Source organism: Hermetia illucens, chromosome 5, assembly GCF_905115235.1.
Source record: "Hermetia illucens chromosome 5, iHerIll2.2.curated.20191125, whole genome shotgun sequence".
Lineage (NCBI taxonomy): Eukaryota > Metazoa > Arthropoda > Insecta > Diptera > Stratiomyidae > Hermetia > Hermetia illucens.
In genome coordinates this window covers 111,183,407-111,206,107 of record NC_051853.1, presented here as the reverse complement: position 1 = coordinate 111,206,107, position 22,701 = coordinate 111,183,407, and the positions used below count along the sequence as shown (strand labels likewise).

The window sequence follows — 22,701 nt, the reverse complement described above, 5'->3', positions numbered from 1 at the left end:
CTCGTCAAGTGCGGTCTTAGCTGTGTTAGCTACTAGGGCAACTGCATTCGTTGTAGACATCCTCTTTCGAAAACCGAACTGATTTTCGGAGAGACCACCATCCTTTTCGGAACTGAAAATAATCCGTTATAGATTACTCGTTCGAATAGTTTGCCAGTATTATTTAGAAAGCATATCGGCCTGTAGAACGAAAGCTTCACCCAAAGGTTTGTTTGGCTTGGGGATTAGTGTTAATCTCTGCTTCTTCTTCTTCTGCTTTTAAGGAGGACCTCCTTTTCACTTACCATGGGAACTTCGGCGGTGTCAATCTCGACAGTAGGAAGGTTGGCGGTACTCACATTCTGTGGGATAAGATCCCTTACTATTTCATTAAGCAAAGTCGGGCAAGAATTCGGTGGGAAACGTTTGCCTTTAACTTTTGATATTATTGTTTTATAGGCGCTACCCCAGGGGTTCGTATCAGCTTCATTACACAGTTGCTTAAAGCGTTCGATTTTACTTTTACTTGTCTGTCTGTCTGGTTGTCCGTCACGCACATTTTACTCGGAGACGGTTATAGCGATTGACACCAAATTTGGTTGAAAAGTGGGAACTGTGAACGCTCACACATACAGTGAGTTACATCCTTTTACTTTGAATTTAAGGGAGGGGGGGGGGGGGGGTTAACATACATACAAAAGGGGATGTCAAACTTTTTTTAATCAAATATAGTCATGTAGAGTATCAAATTAAAGGTCTCGGTTAGTACTTCTCGAAGCCGGTCTTAGTTTTGACATTTGTTGGGGAGGTGGGGAGTGCGGGAGGTTGAAAGTGATCATTTCTTTAAGGGGGCCATTCTCAGAAACTACCTAACCGAAAAATCAGAAAAAAATCAGGAGGTTACCACTATATGGTGCCTGGGCTCCGAATCAGTTCTCATACCGAAATCTGTTCAAATAAAGTTAATAATAGTATATTACTATAATTTTTTATAATTGGCTGGAAATCCAACCCTTAAATTCATCCTAGTACCACGAAATTTTGGAATGATGTAGGCTATAATGTAGAGCATAATCTCACCTTTGGTGGAAATCGCACTATTACTAATAGAGTTATAATACCTCAAATTTGCTACTTCTTTGAAAATTGAAGACTATGAATGTCAATATCACCCGAAAGTGGATACTCTCACATAATATGGATATATTACGTGCTACGTACTAAGAAATACACAAAACCATTCGTACCTGAAGCGTCCAGCTCCCGGTTTCTCGACTTGTTTCATTTTTAAATACGAAAGGAGGAATATATTATTTTGTTGTATTTATTCATCTTTAGAATAAATTTATAATTTGTCCAACCTTTTTATATATTTTATACCGACCGACTGTATTCCTATGTCTTCAGTATGTATTAAATATTTTTACCACCATAAATATTGTTGCTGACCAGTCTTTCGTCGTCTAACATTTAAAAAGTTCTCAGCAATGAGAGTCGTATATCAATGCCCATGATTTCTTTCATACGAATTGTTTTCGAAAAAAATGTAATAAATCGACCAAAGGCCAAACCGTCTCACCAGACAATCTCAACCCCCATTTCGAATTTATCTATGAAAAAATCAATGCAGTCTGCCGTCCAAGCTTTTCGTAAGATCCAGAGTTATTTTTGTCGGACTCAATTAGCAAACTAAACAGGTCTAGTTTCATGCAGGTAAGCTCTGCTGAAAGCAAACAACACGCATACTCCTTTTCAGTATCTCTGGCGAACACCTTCAAGCTCGCATTTGTACATTCCCATTTTAATTCATTTCTTTGCGAGTGCATGGCATTTTGACACAGCAATTCATCCTACGACATGCTGCAACACAAAACATATACATACACACATATATGCTATAGCGTTATATAATTCGCATGGGTCAAGTTCAAATCATTTATTGGCGCCCGAGTTCTAATGATCTCCTAATTATGCACACTATTACCACCTGAGTATGCCCGTGTGTGCAGCCTGCGTCATTATATGGCACATGAAGAAAATTGGCACATTTTTTCCGTTCAGAATTCCCATCTACTTGGTCCGTGGAGATAAACTAGCAGATTTTCAGTTGCCAGACAGCACAGGTTCGGTTAGTTGGCTAGCTGGGAACAGACGAGTGACACATTCGACATGGAGACCATTTCCGCCCTGATAGACTTCCATCTGAATGAGAAAAGCAGTCCGACTCGAATCTGGAGAGTTTCTGCGACGAGTATAAGCGGGCGTGGGTTGTTTGCAGTGCGCGATATCCAACCGGGTGAAATTATATTCCGTGAAAAGCCTCTGCTAATCGGGCCCACTGCTGGCAAGGACTCCAGTCTGAATATTTGCTCAGTCTGCTACCGACCGTGTGAAAACAATGAGTGCGTGTGTCCACGAGGGTGTTCCCTCCCCGTTTGTGAACTGTGTTTGGACTCCAAGCAGCATTTGCTGGAGTGCAATTTGTATAAATCATGGCAGCCGGCACACCCGCAGAAGGTTATGCGGGCAAACCTCCGAGCGCTGGTCTGGATCCGTGGACTACTTTTAAATGAAACTCAAAAGCATCTTGTCAACGTGTTGCAAGCCAACGTCGATCCTGCGTACCAGAGAGAAATGTTGGCTGCTGCATCGAATTTCCACAATTTCCCGAGTGCCGCCAGTGCCACTTATGAGTTTTTATTCAAAGTAGTTTGTGTTCTAAATACAAACGCCTTCGAAGCCTTGCAGCAGAACGAAAATGCAGAAATCAGTTTACGAGGCCTCTACCCACTTTCGGGCATAATGAACCACGAGTGCACCCCCAATACGTGCCACTATTTCGAGCCCGGCAATGTTATGGTGGTGAAAAGTGCAAAATTTATTCCACAAGGTACGGAAATTACAACCACTTATACGAAAATCCTGTGGAGCAACTTGTCCAGGAGAGTGTTCCTCAATATGACTAAGCAATTTGTCTGCTCCTGCTCCAGATGTTTGGATCCAACCGTAAGTTCCACACATAGTTTTCAGAGGGTAAAACAGCTAAAGTAAAAACTATACGAGTATCTAAACTCCGGTAACCAAATATTCATTTTTCAAGTTTCGTACAAAACAAAGTCTTTCTAAAATCATTTTACTGTCTATCTGTCGGTTTGTCGATTTGTCTGTCCGTCACATGAACTTTCCATAAATGTAAAAGGAGGGTTTACATTTTTTCACCAAGTGGCATGTAGAGTATCAGGTGGAAGTACTTACTCCATTAAGACAGTAGGACAATGTGATGAGTTGAAAAAAACTATTTTTTCTTTGGATATTTCACAAGCATAACAAGGCAAAGTCTGAGATTAAAATATACTTTTCTAAAGTTATGGTGCAAAGAATGGTGCGCGCTTACGTAAGAAGCATCCCTTCTATGTAATACCCGCGATTCTTCTTCTTTTTCTTTAGCCTTTGTTCCATTCACAAGTGGGGTTGGCACGTCGAAATGGGTTTCGCCATTTTATTTTATTAAAGGTCTGGTCTGGCTGTAGTTGCGCGGCTTTCAAATCACCATCCAGTGTATCAAGCGACCGTTGTCTCGGCCGGCCTTTTGGTCCCTTACCATCAACTTTGATGGTCAGACCAACCTTCGGCATCAGTATCATCATCATCATCAACGGCGCAACAACCGGTATCCGGTCTAGGCCTGCCTTAATAAGGAACTCCAAACATCCCGGTTTTGCGCCGAGGTCCACCAATTCGATATCCCTAAAAGCTGTTTGGCGTCCTAACCTACGCCATCGCTCCATCTTAGGCAGGGTCTGCCTTGTCTTCTTTTTCTACCATACATACTGCCCTAATAGATTTTCCGGACTAGATCATCCTCATCCATACGGATTAAGTGACCCACCCACCGTAGCCTATTGAGCCGGATTTTATCCACAACCTGACGGTCATGGTATCGCTCATAGATTTCGTCGTTATGCAGGCTACGGAATCGTCCATCCTCATGAAGTGGGCCAAAAATTCTTCGGAGGATTCTTCTCTCGAACGCGACCAAGAGTTCGCCACTCTTCTTGCTAAGAACCCAAGTCTTCGAGGAATACATGAGGACTGGTAAGATCATTGTCTTGTACAGTAAGAGCTTTGACCCTATGGTGAGACGCTTCGAACGGAACAGTTTTTGTAAGCTGAAATAGGCTCTGTTAGCTAACAACAATTTCGCGGATTTCAGCATCGTAGCTGTTATCGGTTGTGATTTTCGACCCTAGATAGGGGAAATGATCAATGGTCTCAAAGTTGTAGTTTCCTATCTTTATTCTTCCCGTTTGACCAGTTCGGTTTGATGTTGTTGGTTGGTCGGTTTTTGGTGCTGACGTTGTCACCATATATTTTGTCTTGCCTTCGTTGATGTGCAGCCCAAGATCTTGCGCCGCCTGCTCGATCTGGATGAAGTTGACATCGTCAGCATAGGCTAGTAGTTGGGTGGACTTAAAGAGGATCGTACCTCCAGCATTTATCTCAGCATTACGGATGACTTTCTCGAGGCCCAGGTTAAAGAGGGCGCATGATAGGGCATCCCCTTGTCGTAGATCGTTGTTGATGTCGAATGGTCTTGAGAGTGACCCTGCTACTTTTATCTGGCCTCGCACATTGGTCGGGATACCGAATTCTCTCATGGCCGGGTACCGTTTTACCCTGGCTATCATAGGCGGCTTTAAAGTCAATGAATAGATGGTGCGACTGTTGTCCATATTCCAACAGTTTTTCCATCGCTTGCCGCAGAGAGAAAATCTGATTTGTTGCTGATTTGCCTGGAGTGAAACCTCTTTGGTATGGTCCAATGATGTTCTGGGCGTATGGGGCTATCCGACCTAGCAAGATAGCGGAGAATATCTTATAGATGGTACTCAGCAATGTGATACCTCTATAATTGCTGCACTGTGTGATATCTCCCTTTTTATGTATGAGACAGATAATGCCTCGTTGCCAATTGTCAGGCATTGATTCGCTGTCCCATACCTTGAGCACAAGTTGATGAACCACTTGGTATAACTGGTCGCCTCCATATTTAACAAATTCGGCTGTAATTCCATCGGCTCCTGGTGACTTATGATGTTTTAGCCGATGGATTGCACGGACTGTTTCTCCTAAACTTGGTGGTGGCAGTATTTGTCCATTGTCTTCAGTTGGCGGGACCTCCAACTCGCCGATGTTCTGGTTGTTAAGTAGCTCATCAAAGTACAAAACACATCGCCCCAATATGCCCATTCTGTCGGAAATTAGGTTTCCCTCTTTGTCTCGGCAGGATGAGCATCGAGGTGTATAAGGCTTCATCCTGTTGACTTGTTGGTAAAACTTCCGTGCCTGGTGCGGTTGCTCCCTGTACTTTTCAAGTTCACAGACTTGTTGGTTCTCCCAGGCGTCCCTTTTCCATCTGTGAAGTCGCTTCGCCGCTCGACGGAGTTCGTGATAAGTCTCTGCGCGTGCCCGCGTTCTTTGAGAATGCAACATTACTCGGTATGCGGCATTCTTCCGTTCCGTTACTAGCTTGCATTCATCGTCAAACCAGCCGTTCCGACTCCTTTTGCGACTGGGGCCAAGTATGTTTGTGGCCGTATCCATGATAACGTTCTTCAGGTTATTGTGAAGATCATTTATTGATGCTTCATCCCCAGGTCCTCTGTTGACTGCGGTTATTACGGCATCCATTTCCCTCTTATAGGTGTCGCGGAGGGTTGTGTTGTGGATGGCTTCAGTGTTTACTCTCACTTGATTGTCAGAGGGGATTCTAGGTGGTATTGTTATTCGAGCTCGGAGCACCATGCCAACGAGATAGTGATCCGAATCTATATTGGCCCCCCCCTATATGTTCTGACATTCATCAAGGCTGAGAGGTGGCGGCGTTCGATCAACACGTGGTCAATTTGGTTGAAAGTGGTCCCGTCTGGAGAGGCGCACGTATGTTCGTGGACCGCTTTCCGCGCAAGCCAGGTACTTCCAACAACCATTTCGTGTGACCCTGCTAATTGAATAATCTGCAGTCCGTCCGAGCACATGGTTTACTGGATGGCCGCTATAATATATGGTGTAGCGGCTCTTCTCCAGAAAACCGGTCCCTGTCCATCGCATCTCTTGTAACGCTGTTATATCAGCCCTATATTGGCTAGCTGCTCATCAGCGTCATCTCTTTACAGGGAGCGCACGTTCCATGAGAAAATCCGCAAATCGTTAGTCCGTTGTCGTTGCCGGGCTCGTCGTTGTAAAGGCCATCCTGTCCGAGGCTCCTTTCGTGGCTCCGTAACATCGGTTTTCCGCGTAGGGTTGTCAGCCCTACCCAACCCCCAACCTGGAGGACCAGTTGATACAGTTTGTCCCGTTTTTAGGCGCGGGAGACTCACCTTCATCCTTCTCCGTCTGCAGCTTTTCGTTATGAAAGAGCTCGCAGCGGTCACCATGTGGAGGTGGAGATAGGGTTTGGTAGTAGAGCTGTTGTTGTTGGTTCAGCAGACATTTCCCAGGTTTTAGGATTCATCGTGGGTACCAATCTACGTTCCGCCTGGGACCTATACTACCCTTTGACCACCCACACCCTCATCGACCTAAAAGACCTAAAAATATCTAATTTTCGAACATACAATTTTTTAGTTATTTAACATAAGAAAAGACTAATTTTGAAAAAACTACAAGTTTGCCATTCTGTTGCTTTTAGAAAATGTTTGCATATTCGAGGTTCTGCATATATCCCGAAGCTGACAGAATAGAAGGAAATTAATTTGTTTTCAATTCGGACCACCAGAGAAGACTGTAAGACACTAAGTGACATCAACTTTTTTTCAAGCAATCTACTTCGGGCGTATAAAACATAACTTAATTAACCTAACATTAAGTTGATTTTTTCATTGTATCTTTTAGGATTCTATTCCAGGGCCCATTAGCACACTAGTCCCACTTTAAAAAGTTTTAAAAAAAGAACACGACTTCTTCTTTTCCTTTAGCTTTTTGTTCTGTCATTTGCCTAATCTGGAAGTAGTCGCAAAGCTTTCAAATCGTCAACCAGCAAATCAAGCCACCGTTGTTCCGGCCGGCCTTTTTGTCATTCGATGTTCAGACCAATCTTGGCAAGTGAATTCCCGTTAGCACGAATTACATAACCGTACCATCGAAGGCACCTCTCTCGCAATTTTTCAACGATCAGGGCAATCCCATATCGATCGCAAATATCCTCATTTCGGGTGTGATCAAGGCGTTTTACCCCATTAGTCCAAAGCAAAATTTTTGACTCCGTTCTTTGTTTTTTATATTCGGCGAACACTTAAAACCATAGAGGGCGACAGGGCGGACGACACTGCGGTAAATTTTAGATTTAAGACGTTCGTTAATGCGTCTATCACAAAGAACACCAGTTATGGAACGCAACTTCATCCAAGTTGCGCTTATGCGTGAAGCAATTTCATAACGTAGTTCTCCATTGGTTGATGGCATTGACCCGAGATATTTTAATCACAAAGTTCTGGGCAGGTTGCTGCCACTGACAGTGACAGTGCCTGTTTCATGGGGATCCGTCGACAACAATTCTGTTTTATTCAGATTCAATCTGAGAACGTGTTGCATGGAGCGATCATTCAATTATCGTACAAGTTGCTCGAAATCATTTTTACTATGAGACGTCAGGAAAACATAAAGCAGTGTATAGGGCGCTGTTTGTGATATACCCGCCATACTAGGAACTTTATTTTTCGGATGGCGGTAGAGCAATTTAACCAAGCGCACTAGGTGTTGCCAAAGAACATACCAAATGAGTTCACGTGGCACTCATCAAACGCATTCTCTACGTCGAAAAATGCAACGTAAAGAGGGCGATACTTCTCACGGTGTTTCTCCTTGAGTAACTGCGCAGCATGTATTGCGTCAGTAGTTCCCCAATTCTTGACAAACTAGCTTACGGAAATGGAAGGTGAACAAATTCTACCATTGAAATCTTTTCGAAATATTCTCATCATCTATCTATCGCAGCTCGTCGGTCGGTAAACAAAGTACCATTCTTGCCATAACACAACAGCAACGCACATAGGATGTCGACTGTCTGCGTTGCTTTTGGCTTTTGACAAGTCAATACAGACCTCTCTCGCCATCGCAAGTGTTCAGTGTATCGTAAAGATCTTTGTAATGGATCGTTCGGCTGACAGTAGCCGCTTTCTTTGCTTGTGAAATTTGCCAATTAACCAGTGTTTTATCGTCGAGAAACTTGTGGTAGAGACGACTTTTTTCACGGTTGATAAAGCGCTTACCAGCCTTGGTGACTCCGAGGGTGGCATAGGCCGCTTTGTCAATCGTATTTTAAACTTAGTTTCACAAATGTTTTACATTCGTAATGGTTGGTAATCGTGCAAGTGGGATCGCTATTAAAGTAAGGAAAAAACAAGTCGGGAAACCGGAAGCTAGACGCTTCAGGTATGAAAGGTTTTGTGTATTTCTTTTATAAAGAAATTTGTGCATTTGTCCCATTAGTATGTAGCACGCAATATATGCATATATTATGTGAAAATATCCACTTTCAAATGATATTGACATTCATAGTCTTGAATTTGCAGAGAAGCGACCGCTTTGACCTAGTATAACTTTGTTAGTAATAGTGCGATTTTCACCAAATTTGGCAGGATCATGCTCTATACTGTAGCCTACATCGTGATTCTAGGGTGAACTTAAGGGGGGTTTTCCTGTCAATTACTAAAAATTATGGCAATGTACTATTATTAACTTTATTTGAACAGATGTCGCTATGGAGGGTACTTCGGAGCCTAGGCACCATATAGTGGCAACTACCTGATTTTTTTTAGATTTTTCAGTTGGGTAGTTTCTGAGAATGGATTCGTTAAAAAAATGATCACTTTCAACCCCCTGCACTCCCCACCTTTCAAACAAATGTCAAAACTAAGACTAATCGAGACCTTTAATTTGGTACCCCAAATGACTATATTTGATGAAAAAGAAATGTACAGCCCATTTTCGCATGTATTAAATTCTACGAAAAAGGATGTAACTCACTATATGCGTGATCGTTCACAGTTCCCACCTTTCTAACGAATTTGGTGTCAATCGCTACAACCATCTCCGAGAAAAGTGCATGTGACGGACAGACAGACAGTAAACCGAGTTTAATAAGGTTTTGTGTTTACACAATATATAGTCATTAGCAAGCACGTTACAGTTCTCGGCATCGAGAAGTTACCAGAGGGCATCTTTCTTGGTATTAACCTGTCTGTGGTGCGTATGCGGTGGAGAAGTGAATAGTGCAATTAGCCGATATAATACTGAGCTTCATTAACCATCAAAACGTTCGGTTTCTATAATGCCATCACGAAAATCCTCTGAGATTCAATTTCAACACTCTATTCAGCGTGTACTAAATAGAGAAACTTATAGCCATTTTTACGGCGTTCGCGTTCTATATCGCAGCTGTTGGCATCAGGCCGTCGGGTTTCTTGTAAAATGCAGACATCAATGCGCCTTTTCCGAAGGGCTCTTGCAAGTTCCTCGGTTATTGTAGTGAGGGTGGCAATAATTAAACGTCCAATCACATATTTAGTTTGCTCTGACTAATTTACTTATGTCCTGACCTCGTCCATGCGTCAAAAACATTTGCTCATTTTTAGACACGACCGGGACCCTGAGGTCCTGAGGTGAGCGCGCTAGAATTTCTTTGAGACTTATGACCTAACACGATCATGTTGTTTCTAACGACATTGGATGCGTTTTGTTAGTCGGCCTGTCGAGGGACCTGTTGACAATTGCAACTATACTTCAGTTACCTCTTTACCTTATCTCAGCATTTTATTTTTGTTTTACTGAGTATAATACAAAGTACGTTAGCTTTAATTCTTCTCCTTTATCTGGGGTCGGGACCAGCATGCTATGTAAATAGTATGGCGAAGTTGTGAAAAAATACATCGCTGCCCCTAATCACCTTAAACACACCCGAAAATCATAAAATTTGATAGTAATTGAGGCTACCATATAGAGGACAATAGTGCTAGTTTACTTTAAACCCTACTGTTGCTAACAAAGTTATGGTAGGCCAAAGTTATCTCTTTTTTGTAAATTTATGGCATCCTAGACATCAAAAATATCATTACCGCACTAAAGTCGGACAAATCTATGCATATATTACGAGCGGCCTAAACAGAAATAGAACAATTGTGCACTCGAATAAATATATTTACGTAAGAGACACGAAAAATATTTTTTTCCTAATAGCTTGTTCGACGCCCAACTGAGGAGCCGCTTTGGTAATCTTCGCTGAAGTTCAACTCTCGCCGCTAGGATTTTGAACTAGTTTTGTAGTTTTCTACTCATAATCTTCTTTCAGCCTGCTCTCGTTCCCAAGTGGGGTGGGCTCGTCGTGGTCGCTTTCGCCATTTGAATCTATTAAATACCTGATCCGGATGCAATCTCGACGCTTTTAAATCCCCATCCAGCGTATGAAGCCACCGTTGTTTTGACCGGCTTTTTGGCCCATCGACTTCGATGTTCAAACCAATCTTGGTATGTGAATTCTCGTTAGGGCGAATTACGTGACCATCGAACACGACTCTCTCGCAGTTTTTCCACGATCACTGCAACCCCGTATCGATCGTGGATATCCTCCTTTCGAATGTGATCAAAACGTATAGCGCCACTAGTCCAACGCAACATCTTCATCTCCATTACCGCCACACAACGGCCAACACTCAGAAGCATATATGTATATAGCAAGAAACATTAAGCCCATTTGTGCAGTTATTACCTTCATTTGTGCAGTTATTGGATATATAGAGATGTCATATGACTTTTCCCAACTTTTCAGTCAGCTGAGTCAGGGGCGGGGGGGGGGATATTAAATAAGCTGTGTACTAAGCACTATCGTCATTTAACTAAAAAGAAAATGCTGAGATTAGAGAAGGAGATGTAGTTGAAATTTCTCTACTATACTAAATCTCTCCTGGCGACAGGTCCCGCGAAAGGCCGACCAAAACGCATTGAATGTCGTTACAAGAAACCATAATTATGCCATTTAACAAACCCCGGAAAAATAGTAGGGCGACCACTTCAGTAAATGCGGCAGTGGGCAACCGTTCTTCGTATATGGACGGCTTGCGTCAGGACGTAAGCGAGCAGTCGGACAGTCACAACATTGACTGGAGCGAAAATAGGTATAATTTACAGGAACTAAATCTACTTTGTAAATTGATTAGATTAGCTAACCTACATTGATTGCAGGAAACAGCAGCGGCTTTGGTAACTAAAAGAGGCGTGCTTTTACTATTCAATAAGTTGGTTTAGTTGATTGGGAAGCTCTACTACAATCCTGAGAAAGACGAATTTCCCAGCACATATATGCTCGCCAACGACAACTCCTCGTACAGTATCGTAATGCACCTCATCTAGGACAAAAGATCTGATCTTTCTGTATTACGTGCCCCGCATAACTGAGCGAGATTTTCACGAAACTGATTCCCCAACACCCAAAATAAATCCTTTCTGATGGGAACGGAAGCTACGCAATGTATTCCACCAATAAACAAACGACGCAGCCAAAAGAATCCGACATAATGCAACTCCTAGTCTTGATTCAACCTCCAATAAGACCGGACTGAAGCTGCGACATTCGGGACGTACAGGGGTCATGGGCTAACAGGTAAGCCTCTATGCTCTCTATGCTCATAGGGCGTGGCTGCTGAGGTTGGATTCGTCGGGAATGTTATTATTGACGTTCAAACGCTCAAATGCCTGCTGTTGCATATTCCAACAGGATTTTCGTATACTCGGCGTGGTAGGGGGTTAGATGGAACTCGGCAATGTGCTGGATATAAAACCGGCAGTACGACCCTTCCTGTTTTAAGAAACATTTGCTATTTGATTCCTTCCAAACATAGGAATCCTTAAATATTCTAGTTCTCAACTCCTACTTTTAATAAACTCAAATAATTTAACGCCATTCTGTCAATCTGTATGCAGCGAAATTAACAGCTAACAACTAACGATACATACCAAACGAAACTTTATTAAAATCGGTTCAATGTCTGTCTGTCTGTCTGCCACAGGCACTTTTCTCAGAAACGGCTATACCGATTGACACGAAATTTGGTGAGAAGGTGGGACCTGTAGACCCCCAGACATGCAGTAAGTGATATCCTCCTACGTTGAGATTTAGGGGGAGTCCCCATACATGTAAAAGGAGGGTGTAAACATTTTTTTCACCAAATATAGTCATGTGGGGTATCAAATGAAAGGTCTTGATTAGTACCGTAGTTGTTAAAAACGCGGGGAGTGGGAGGGGTGCAAAGTGATGATTTCTTTAACGGAGCCATTCTCAGAAACTACCCAATCGAAAAATCAGAAAAAAATCATGAAGCTGTCTCTATACGGTACCCAGGCCTCAAAGTACTCTCCATATCGATATCTGTTCAAATTAGGTTAATAATAGTATATTACCGTATTTTTGGGAAAATTGAGTAAAACCCCCCTTAAGTTTAGGTCAGAGTTATAAAAGCTGGTAGTAGTATAAAATATAAAATGAAGCATATTATCCCCAAGTTTGATCAAAATCATACTATGAGTAACAAAGTTATACTAGCTCAAAATTGTCTTTACCGTGTAAATATACAACCCGAAGTACTAAATCTGATATGCTAAATGCATATTCTTAACGGGCTACGTACAAATTGGTATTTTTTCAAGGCTTCTTTAATCAATAAAAAAACTACTGAATGAATCCAACCAACCATCAAACCGCACTGGTTAAACGGGAAGAATAAAGATAGGAGAATACAACTTTGAGACCGTTGATAATTTCTCCTATCTATGGTCGAAAATCACAACCGATAACAGCTACGATGATGAAATCCGCACACGGTTGTTGGCAACCAACAGAACCTATTTCAGCTTACAAAAACTGTTCCGCTCGAGACGTCTCACCATAAGGTCAAAGCTCATACTGTCCAAGACAATGATCTTGCCAGTCCTCATGTATTCCTCGCAGACTTGGGTTCCTAGCAAGAAAACTTACAAACTCATTGCTGCGTTCGAAAGGAGAATCCTCCGCAGAATTTTGAGCCCGTTACATGAGAATGGACGATTCCGTAGCCTACATAACACGAAATCTATGAGCGATATCATGACCATCAGGTTATGGATAAAATCCGGCTCAATACGTTACGGTGGGCGGGTCACTTAATCCGTATGGATGAGGATGATCCAGCCCGGAAAGTCTATAAGGGCAATATCTATGGTAGAAAAAAAAAACGGAGATGAAGCGATGGCGTAGGGCAGAACACCAAACAGCCTTTAGGGATATCGAATTGGTGGACCTCGACGCAAAACCGGGATGTCTGGGGTTCCTTATCAAGGCAGGCCTAGACCGGATACCGGTTGTTGCGCCGTTGGTGATGATGATGAGAAATTAAATTAATGTAAATCTTCACGATTTGTTACATAATTGATTTATCAAGTGCCAGCGTAAAAGCTGTAAAGACAAGGCAGTGGGGGAGTGTAGTTAATACGCAAGGACAATATTTAGACGGCTTTGGCGCAAATAAAATCCGAACGTAGGTGCACGAAAAACTTCACTCGTATTTTTACCTGCGTAACGATAAAACGTACCTTTCTCAAAGATTCACGGTCCGCAAAAAATGGAATTGCATTGAGCGGGATTCGAACGTTGAATATTCTGCGGTATCTCTGTGACTTGATTTGACTTTGAATAATAGTGACACAGAATTCTACTGCAGTTGAAAATTATGAATTAAGATTGGAATTATTGAAATGATCCTCGCAATTTAAACATACACAATTAAAATGATCCTCACAATTTAACCCTGACTCCAAAGAAACTGAGTTCCGTCGGACGATGGCGATCCATTTCTTCTTTCAAATATCTACTTTCGGAACATCTAAAAAAGCTTTCAGTGGGATTTTTGTAGGGTTATTTGTGCAGCAAGGCACGAAACAATCTTTCACGGTCCTCCTCCGGCGTTTCACGCAGCAAATTAATTTTGACAGTTTTATATTTTTATGATTTACTGCCAGTTGCCGGTCTACTGAAGTTTCTTGACTTGAGTTTTGACGTCACACGGACTTTTCAGTGTGTTTGAATTTGGTTGAAATTTAAAATGCTGATCATTTCAAACAAACAATTTTTTTCGAAAATGGTCTTTGAGAGTTTTGTCAAATTGTACTATAGAAGTGATTTCTGTCATTAGTGAAAATAAGGTGGGGAGTCTACTACTAACATCAGTTTCAAACGCCATCCTAGACAATTGTACTTAGAATTAGTCAGTCTAGAATAAGCTACGACTCAATAAAAATCAGGTTCAGTCCTGAAGTATATTTTTTTTAAACAATCCGTATTTAACTTATTAACTTACATACAATTATACGCCGGTTTGAATTTTCCCACAATTTTGAGAATAATAAGGGAAGAAACTAAAAGATAAATGCGGTTACAGCACACCTTGGATCAATAAAGCGGAGTTTAGGTTTACATTACAATTTCAATAAATCGACATATTCATTTTATTATATATGTGTGTACGTTACACTTAAATGTTAATTTTACGCATATCTTTCTAGGAAAATGGTTCATACATATCTGCACTGCTGTGCCGAAAGAATGATTGCTTGGGCTGGATTATCCCACAGGATGGTAACGTTTTATTATCCGACTGGCGTTGCATCAAATGCGGGACAATATATGATTCCAAACACATATCAAGAGCTCAGGATTTTACGTTGCGTATTTTTAACGGAAAAACATCGTCAGGCAGTGTAAAGGACATTCTAGACTTTATACGAGAAAAAGCTGCAAGAATCTGCCCCCCGACGAGTCAATTCATCATTGAACTGAAGCTACATGCTATCTGGAAAATGACTAAAACTAATGAAAAGTTCAGTGACCTAGACATTAAGGATGCTATTCAGTATTGTAAGGATATCTTGTTCGTTTTAGATAAATTACACGCTGGTGAGTGCATTTTAAAGAGTTTATTAGAAGATGAAATTAGAAAATTCAGTGGATTGTTATTGACGCCAAAGTGACATAAAAACCACTGAATACTTTCGGTTTTATTCGGGAGGTTTTAACCTTTCGTCGGGCGCAATATCTAGAACTTCAAGAGAGGGCGCATTATACCTAGCAGGCACAGGCTTGATAGTTAATTAGTACTTTGAACAATGTTATTTATTTTTATTACTACCAAGGCACATCAAAAATTAGTTTCACTTAGTTTTTTACTGTCACAATATTAAAATTAAATGATAATATCACTTTATTAAGACTAAGGTTTCCATTGGTAACACTTCATATTTTATTCTTCAAAACTATTTTAAAAACTTCTATAAAACTCTTTAAGAAACCAAATTATTGTAGGAAGATAATACAAATTACAAATTTTATATTTAAACATGCCAAATTTCAATAATAAAATTTACAGTGTTATACTTCCTTAGAATATCTTATCACCAAAAAAACTGAAACAAAATCTTAAGAAAAATAATTATTCGGTTATATTTTTTCGTTGGAGCGGTTAAGAACAAATGTCACATATAAAAATTGAAATTTGCTAGGCAAAGGGGCCGTTTACATTTTTCCACCCATATTTAGATGGGTACTGTTGATGGTCCTGATGATTCTCCATCATCTGGGAACGGGCGATATCGTTCAGTTCTCTTCGGTCTCTCTTATAAGTTGAAGGGAATGCAAATAGATGTCATACCTCTCCGCTGAAACTCTCCAATCACCAGCTCGTGAGAAAACTGTTTTAGAAAGGGTCTTCTCTTCATTGGCTCAGAACCATTGTTAACGTAAATAATTTGTGAATTGAATTATATTCAGAATGGCGAATAGCGAAAAACATCATCATCATTATTGACCCACTGTTGAATCCACATTGAATGTAGAATACATTTTTTCAACAGTGTCTTCACCTCGCTCAGTTGAATTACAGAATGTAATAACTTCTGGTTTGTTGCTATCACCAGAATCTGGATCGATTGCTTTATCATTATGAAGGATGGACAGAAGAATGACATTTTTCCGAGTCTTAGCACGTACGACACAATTGCTAATTCATCATCGAAGTCAAATATAATACTACGGTGTTCTCCCTTTTGCTGTTTTCCGGGATAGATTTCCAAACTCTCTCTACTCAAATTCAGAACAACTGCCGAAAATTCAAATTTTTGAGAAAATGGGTCGTCGGTTCACCGGAAATTTCATTTTTTTGATACATCAAATACAAAAAAAACTTTAACTACTTTAACTACACCAATGCTTAACAACAGTTTAGCTTTTCAAGGAATTTAAATAAATAGAAACAAAAGCGACATTTCGCTAAACGACCTCTTTCAAATGGATCACTATATTAAGTTAGAATAAATAGAATCTTAGGACAATTTTGTAATTGACCAAAGAAGCGCATGAAATTCCAGGAAAATAAATCAATATTTATTAAAATTAAGTACATACCTTTCACTGCATTATTTCGAACCATCTAATTTACAGTTAACATTGAAATTGAGTAAGAAATGCAACCATTTCTTCAGGAACTTGATCCGATCCAGCGGACAAAATTATTCATTTAGTTTATATTATTTATTACAACTCCTTGATTGATTTTATGTTGAAACTGTTTTTCAATGAACAGGAAAAATACGGGCAAGACGGGGTACTTGGTCTTTTAAGTACTTCTAGTCGGATAATCACGATCCCTCCAACGCGTCACGCTGCGGCTCTATGTTGGCTGCCACTGTGCCGTCGGTCTTGTTTGGCATAACACGTGTTTTTTACTTATCGGTACAAAACTGTTTAAGGGCAGTTTGCTCCTTGCTTCTTCGCTTGGTGCGTGTTTATTACCCGAATTATAGTTGTATTCATTAAATACAATTAAAATTGTAGCAAAGTGAGGTCGAAAGCAAGTAGGGGCCTTCACTTCTGCGGAAAGAGGTGCTACTATTACAGTAGAGATACGTTTCAGTTCCAGTGCGCAATATATGCCCACTATGATAATGTTTCCCAAAAGGAGGTTAGACCTTCAGTTAATGCTCAACCCAGTGCCTGGAGCATGGAGGATCATAAGCGACATTTTCGTCACCTTCAAAACACAGGCTATACACTCGCCCTCAGACGCTGATACCCTCAGATCTCAAGATCACAAATCAGGTTTCCTTTCATTATTTTGTAAGTACTAAACGAGAAATTAACGTTTAAATCTTCGAAAAGGAATTTTTTAGCTTTTCTCCCATTTTCGTCACCTTCAAAACACAGGCTATACACTTGCCCTCAGACGCTGATAACCTCAGATCTCAAGATCTCAAATCAGGTTCCCTTTCATTATTTTTTAAGTACTAAACGAGAGATTAACGTTTAAATCCTCGAAAAAGGATTTTTTAGCTTTTCTCCCATTTTCGTCACCTTCAAAACACAAGCTATACACTCGCCCTCAGACGCTGATACCCTCAGATCTCAAGATCACAAATTTGGTTTCCTTTCATTATTCTGTAAGTACTAAACGAGAAAGTAACGTTTAAATCCTCGAAAAGGGATTTTTTAGCTTTTCTCCCATTTTCGTCACTTTCAAAACACAGGCTATACACTCGCCCTCAGACGCTGATACCCTCGGATCTCAAGATCACAGATCAGGTAACTTTTCATTATTCTATAAGCACTAAACGAGAAATTAACGTTTAAATCCTCGAAAAGGGATTTTTTAGCTCTTCTCTCATTTTCATCACCTTCAAAACACAGGCTATACACTCGCCCTCAGACGCTGATACCCTCAGATCTCAAGATCACAAATTTGGTTTCCTTTCATTATTCTGTAAGTACTAAACGAGAAAGTAACGTTTAAATCCTCGAAAAGGGATTTTTTAGCTTTTCTCCCATTTTCGTCACTTTCAAAACACAGGCTATACACTCGCCCTCAGACGCTGATACCCTCGGATCTCAAGATCACAGATCAGGTAACTTTTCATTATTCTGTAAGCACTAAACGAGAAATTAACGTTTAAATCCTCGAAAAGGGATTTTTTAGCTCTTCTCTCATTTTCATCACCTTCAAAACACAGGCTATACACTCGCCCTCAGACGCTGATACCCTCAGATCTCAAGATCACAAATTTGGTTTCCTTTCATTATTCTGTAAGTACTAAACGAGAAAGTAACGTTTAGATCCTCGAAAAGGGATTTTTTAGCTTTTCTCCCATTTTCGTCACCTTCAAAACACAGGCTATACACTTGCCCTCAGACGCTAATACCCTCAGATCTCAAGATCACAAATCAGGTTCCTTTTCATTATTTTGTAAGTACTATCCGAGAAATTAACCTGCTACTGTTACAGCGTCGTCGGAACTTACAATGTCGAATATCACACAAACAGACCCAATCAGCGAATCTGCGTCGGTGGGTATCAAATATCCGTAATGTTGCTATAATCGCACCTAGTAGTACCTGCGAAGCTAGAAGCACAGCCCATTATCGAATTACCCGTGCAGGATATCACTGAAGCTACTAGCAACGCAACTGACTAAAATTCCAATTTTCTGACATGTTTTACCTGTCGCCATTCTGCTGACGCTGCGGTACATCGTGAAGGAACCGATATGGAAGGATTGCCAATTAGAGTTTAGTTTAGATTAATCCATTGCATTTCCAAATTTGTAAAACTTAGTTTTTATTTGGCGCCCGAGCAGGGGCCACGTTATGGATTCGTAAAATCGTCCGACTAGTTAAAAGTAGTTACGAAAGGCTCGATTTAACACACTCGTTATCGTCCGAAAATTTGAAAACGAAAGGCAGTCACAAAAGGATCTCTAAACGCGCGTCTTATTATCCTAGAGGAACGAGACCCCTCAGTAGTTACACTGCGATCCAAACGGAACTGAACATCATTAGCAGCCTTCAGGATGCAATTTGCTTTAGTGTTAATGTTAGTGGAAATAAACATTAAGTCATTTTGACAAATTTTTCAAAAAGTTTGTACTAATATTATCAATTTCAGAGAGTTTTTTTAAATTTTAATTTTTCCTTCCAATATTCTTACTTCTTTTTCTTCGGCCTTTGTCCTGTTCACAAGCGGGGCGGCTCGTGGTGATTGGTTTTGCCATTTGGCTCTATCGAATGCCTGTTCTGGGTGCAATCTCGAGGCTTTGAAATCCCCATCCAGCGTATGAAGCCACCGTTATTTCGGCCGGCCTTTTGGTCGTTTACCATCGACTTCGATGTTCAGACCAATCTTGGCAAGTGAATTCTCGTTACCACGAATTGCGTGACCATACCATCGAAGACGTCTGTCTCGCAATTTTTCCACGATCGGTGCAACCCCATAACAATCGCGGATATCCTCATTTCGGATGTGATCAAAACGTGTGACGCCAATAGTCCAACGCAACATCTTCGTCTCCATTACCGCAAGACACCGTTCATTGTCTTTTATAGTCGGCCAACACTCAGAACCATAGAGGGCGACAGGACTATTCATAATAGTAAGTATTTTTTTTTTTTCAGATAATCCTAAGCTTTAAATGGCCCGGAGCAAAAACTTAATACGACCCTCCCTCCAGTCCTTTATTTTAGATAAAATTTCCTATATGGACATGAGTCCTGAAGCAACTAATATTATGGTGCAAACACTTAAAAACAAGGGTTTAGACATATTTATCGGAGGCCTAAATAGAGATCTACCACATTTTATAACCATAAGAGAACTTGCTAATCTTCCACAGACGCTACGGCTATGCCTGAAGGAGGTTAACATCAACTGCAGAATCAATAATGCTAACACTGACAATACAGTTCTTTGAATTCATAGCAATGCTGTTTCAATTGTCCCACCTTTTTTCACGACCCACGAACCTTTCAACAACCAGCAGCTATCCTCATAGCTAGACAATTTTATCCACAGCAATTCCAATGTAACCTGGGTTCCCTTCAAGACCCACAAAGCTCTGAATTAGACAATGAGATGTCGCAGCACCAAGATGCAATCGTGAAGATTAACATCATGATCAATCCTTGGCTGATTATGTCTAATCCTCAGAACTCGGAAACAAACCTTATAGGGAATGGGAATCTGAAGTTCAGGAATCTATTGAACTTGACAAAGTTGCTAAGTTTCAAAACATCATTTTTTTAGTATAAGAAGCTTTTGGCTCGCATTCTTTGAAAGCCAGACGAAGAGCGGTTGAAACCTGAAAATAGACATCAGACCCAAAAAAAACTACATAAAACCCAGTTGTGTAAAGTCGTGCTACCCAAATGAAAAGCCCTTCTTTGCCCACTTCGTTGGCGGAAATGTTTAGATTACCACTACTCCAGTTTGGCTCCTCCACCCCAAATTTAAAATTTTTTATCCTCCCCATGCTTAAATCATTAAACACTAGGGAATGACAGCCTAAATGATTTACGAGCGGTGACACACAGTGCTGAGGAACACTTTACATTTCTTGACCCTTTACGGATTCCAAGCAAAGAGTATATATGTGAAGCTGTCAATATAATAATAGTACGAACAGAACATCTCTCAATGGGACAATAGGATAAACTCCTCGAGGTCCTAAACAAATACTCAGATCTCTTCAGTGAACCGGACGAAAAACTTACATACAGTACTATAGTGGAGGGGGAAATCCATACGACCATATCTCATGGTATTCAAACCAGTTGTAGACCAGGAAAGATAGCATAATTCGACCACCGCGGTCCCCTTACAATTACCTGGTATCGATCGTCCCAAAAAAGCGGACGCACCAGGACAAAAGAAATATAGACTTGTCATCGACCATTGCATACCTGATCCCTGTCTCTTGCCTGAAATATATTAAATCCTCGCAAATCTGAGACACAATAAACTTTAATAATAAAATAATAATGAATTCACTCGCCTAGCTTTCAGTCCAAAATGGTCCGGCAACATTCCAAAGGGCAGTTAACGATGCTCTGCCGGAACACATTGGACGAAGATGTCAACCGTATATAGACACCATTAATCATATACGGCAGAGATGAGGACGAAGTTTTACGAAATATGGATATCGTGTTTAAAACTTTCCGGAACGCAAATTTCAAGATGCAAATGGATTAGCGCGAATTCCTTAAGAACGAAGCAGAATTTCTTGGATTCATTCTTTCGGAAACGGGTAACAAATCAAATCCACACCACCCTAAAGGAGCTTAGTTCTTTCATAGGCATAGCGGACTACTATAGGCACCTCGTTCTTGACTTTGTAAAAACCGCGAACCCCTTAACCTCGCTTCTAAGAGGAGAAGACTGAAGAATATCTAAAATCATGTCCACCAAGGTTAAAATCCAATTAAATTCTGAAGTACTTGAGGCATTTCAAAAAATAAAAAATTCATCGATGTCGCAGGATGTTATATTAGTGCACTCGTACTTTGAGCTAACAACCGATGCTTCCCAGACTTTAAACTCAGCATCTATAGAATTCATTATCCAACTGGGTGTTAGTGTCTATTGCACTCCCGCATATGAGAGTGAGGTGAACGGCCAAATGGAAAGGTCCTACTCTACCCTAATAGAGATAATGAGATGTCTTAAAGCTGATGGTAGTCATCGCAACTTTGAAGACCTGTTAAAAAAGATCCGTCTACGAGTATAACTCAATCATCCATTCCATAACTGGAAGAAAACCTATTAGGTTTTCTCTGGCCTTAAGGTATCGATTAGCCCCGAGCAATTAAAAAAATTCAGAAAGGACAATGTTAAACTTTTAAAGAAACATCAGGAATAGAATTTGAAATTTCACAGAAAAACCAAGTCAAAGGGTTCAAGTAGCCAACTAATTTATGGGAAGAACAACAAACGTTTACTTTCAAAATTAACAGCAAAATACAAAAAAGAGATAGTAAAAAAAGATAAGCCCACATTAATTTTATGATAACAGAGTCAGGTAGAAGAGTGATATCCGAAATTGAATCTTTCAGGAGTCTTCTTTCCATAGTCCAGACTGAAGTGCAACTTACTGAATACAACACGTCTCGGCTCATTGCTATAAAAACCGGGGAAGCTAAACTTCAACAAGAGTACCTAAAACTCCTTCACATTTTCCCAATTGAGTAGTACAAAACATTTTCATCTGAAATATCGTCCATGATCACATCCCACCAGGCAATCCCTTCTACCAACTCCTCTCATACGAACTATCCCAAAGAAAGAAGAACTTAATTGGCATTCTCGAATTAAAAGTGAAACGCCGGCAGTCCGGACCATCACGAGCTTATGGTACTGAAAGGTAAAATAAATGAACTATTAGAAAATAATAACAAACACATTATAATAAATCAAAAATACAACAAAAGATTAAATCAAATAACGAACATTACGAATGAAATAATGAATATGATAAAAAAAGACAAAGTCTTTGAAAATACACTTGCGTTCTGTACCCAATACAGTATTCGATTAATTAATATCTAACATCTACAATTAGCTAAAACTAATACAGTAAATTCCAATGTATTATCGACAGATGAAATAGATTTGATAGTATCTGATTCCAACAGAGATAGCCTTCGCTATGTGAACATCGAACAAATATTAAAGTTTGCTGATACCAGAATTGTTAGAAATTCTACGCTCATTTTTTTATTTTTTGTGTAAAACAAAGCCTTATTAAAATTGGTTTACTGTCTGTCTGCCTGTCTGTCGCACGCACTTTTCTCAGAAATGTTTATACAGATTGGCGCGAAAT

The 22,701-nt window shown here is 40.4% G+C and overlaps 1 protein-coding gene across 1 annotated transcript; it reads left to right on the top strand.

Moving 5' to 3' along the window:
• The first annotated feature begins 2,060 nt into the window (after nucleotides 1-2,060).
• LOC119657995 (SET domain-containing protein SmydA-8) lies at nucleotides 2,061-16,454 on the top strand. The gene is made up of 2 exons (XM_038065213.1): nucleotides 2,061-2,985; nucleotides 14,569-16,454. The coding sequence occupies exons 1-2, from the start codon at nucleotides 2,149-2,151 to the stop codon at nucleotides 15,031-15,033; spliced, it is 1,302 nt and encodes a 433-aa protein (XP_037921141.1). The 5' UTR covers nucleotides 2,061-2,148; the 3' UTR covers nucleotides 15,034-16,454.
• The last annotated feature ends 6,247 nt before the right edge of the window (nucleotides 16,455-22,701 follow it).

Excerpts from the sequence above, each read along its gene's own strand:
- LOC119657995 (XM_038065213.1), top strand. The coding sequence starts at position 2,149 with ATGGAGACCATTTCCGCCCTGATAGACTTCCATCTGAATGAGAAAAGC. Across the intron at positions 2,986-14,568 it reads CCAGATGTTTGGATCCAACC|GAAAATGGTTCATACATATC; the intron begins GTAAGTTCCACA and ends ATATCTTTCTAG.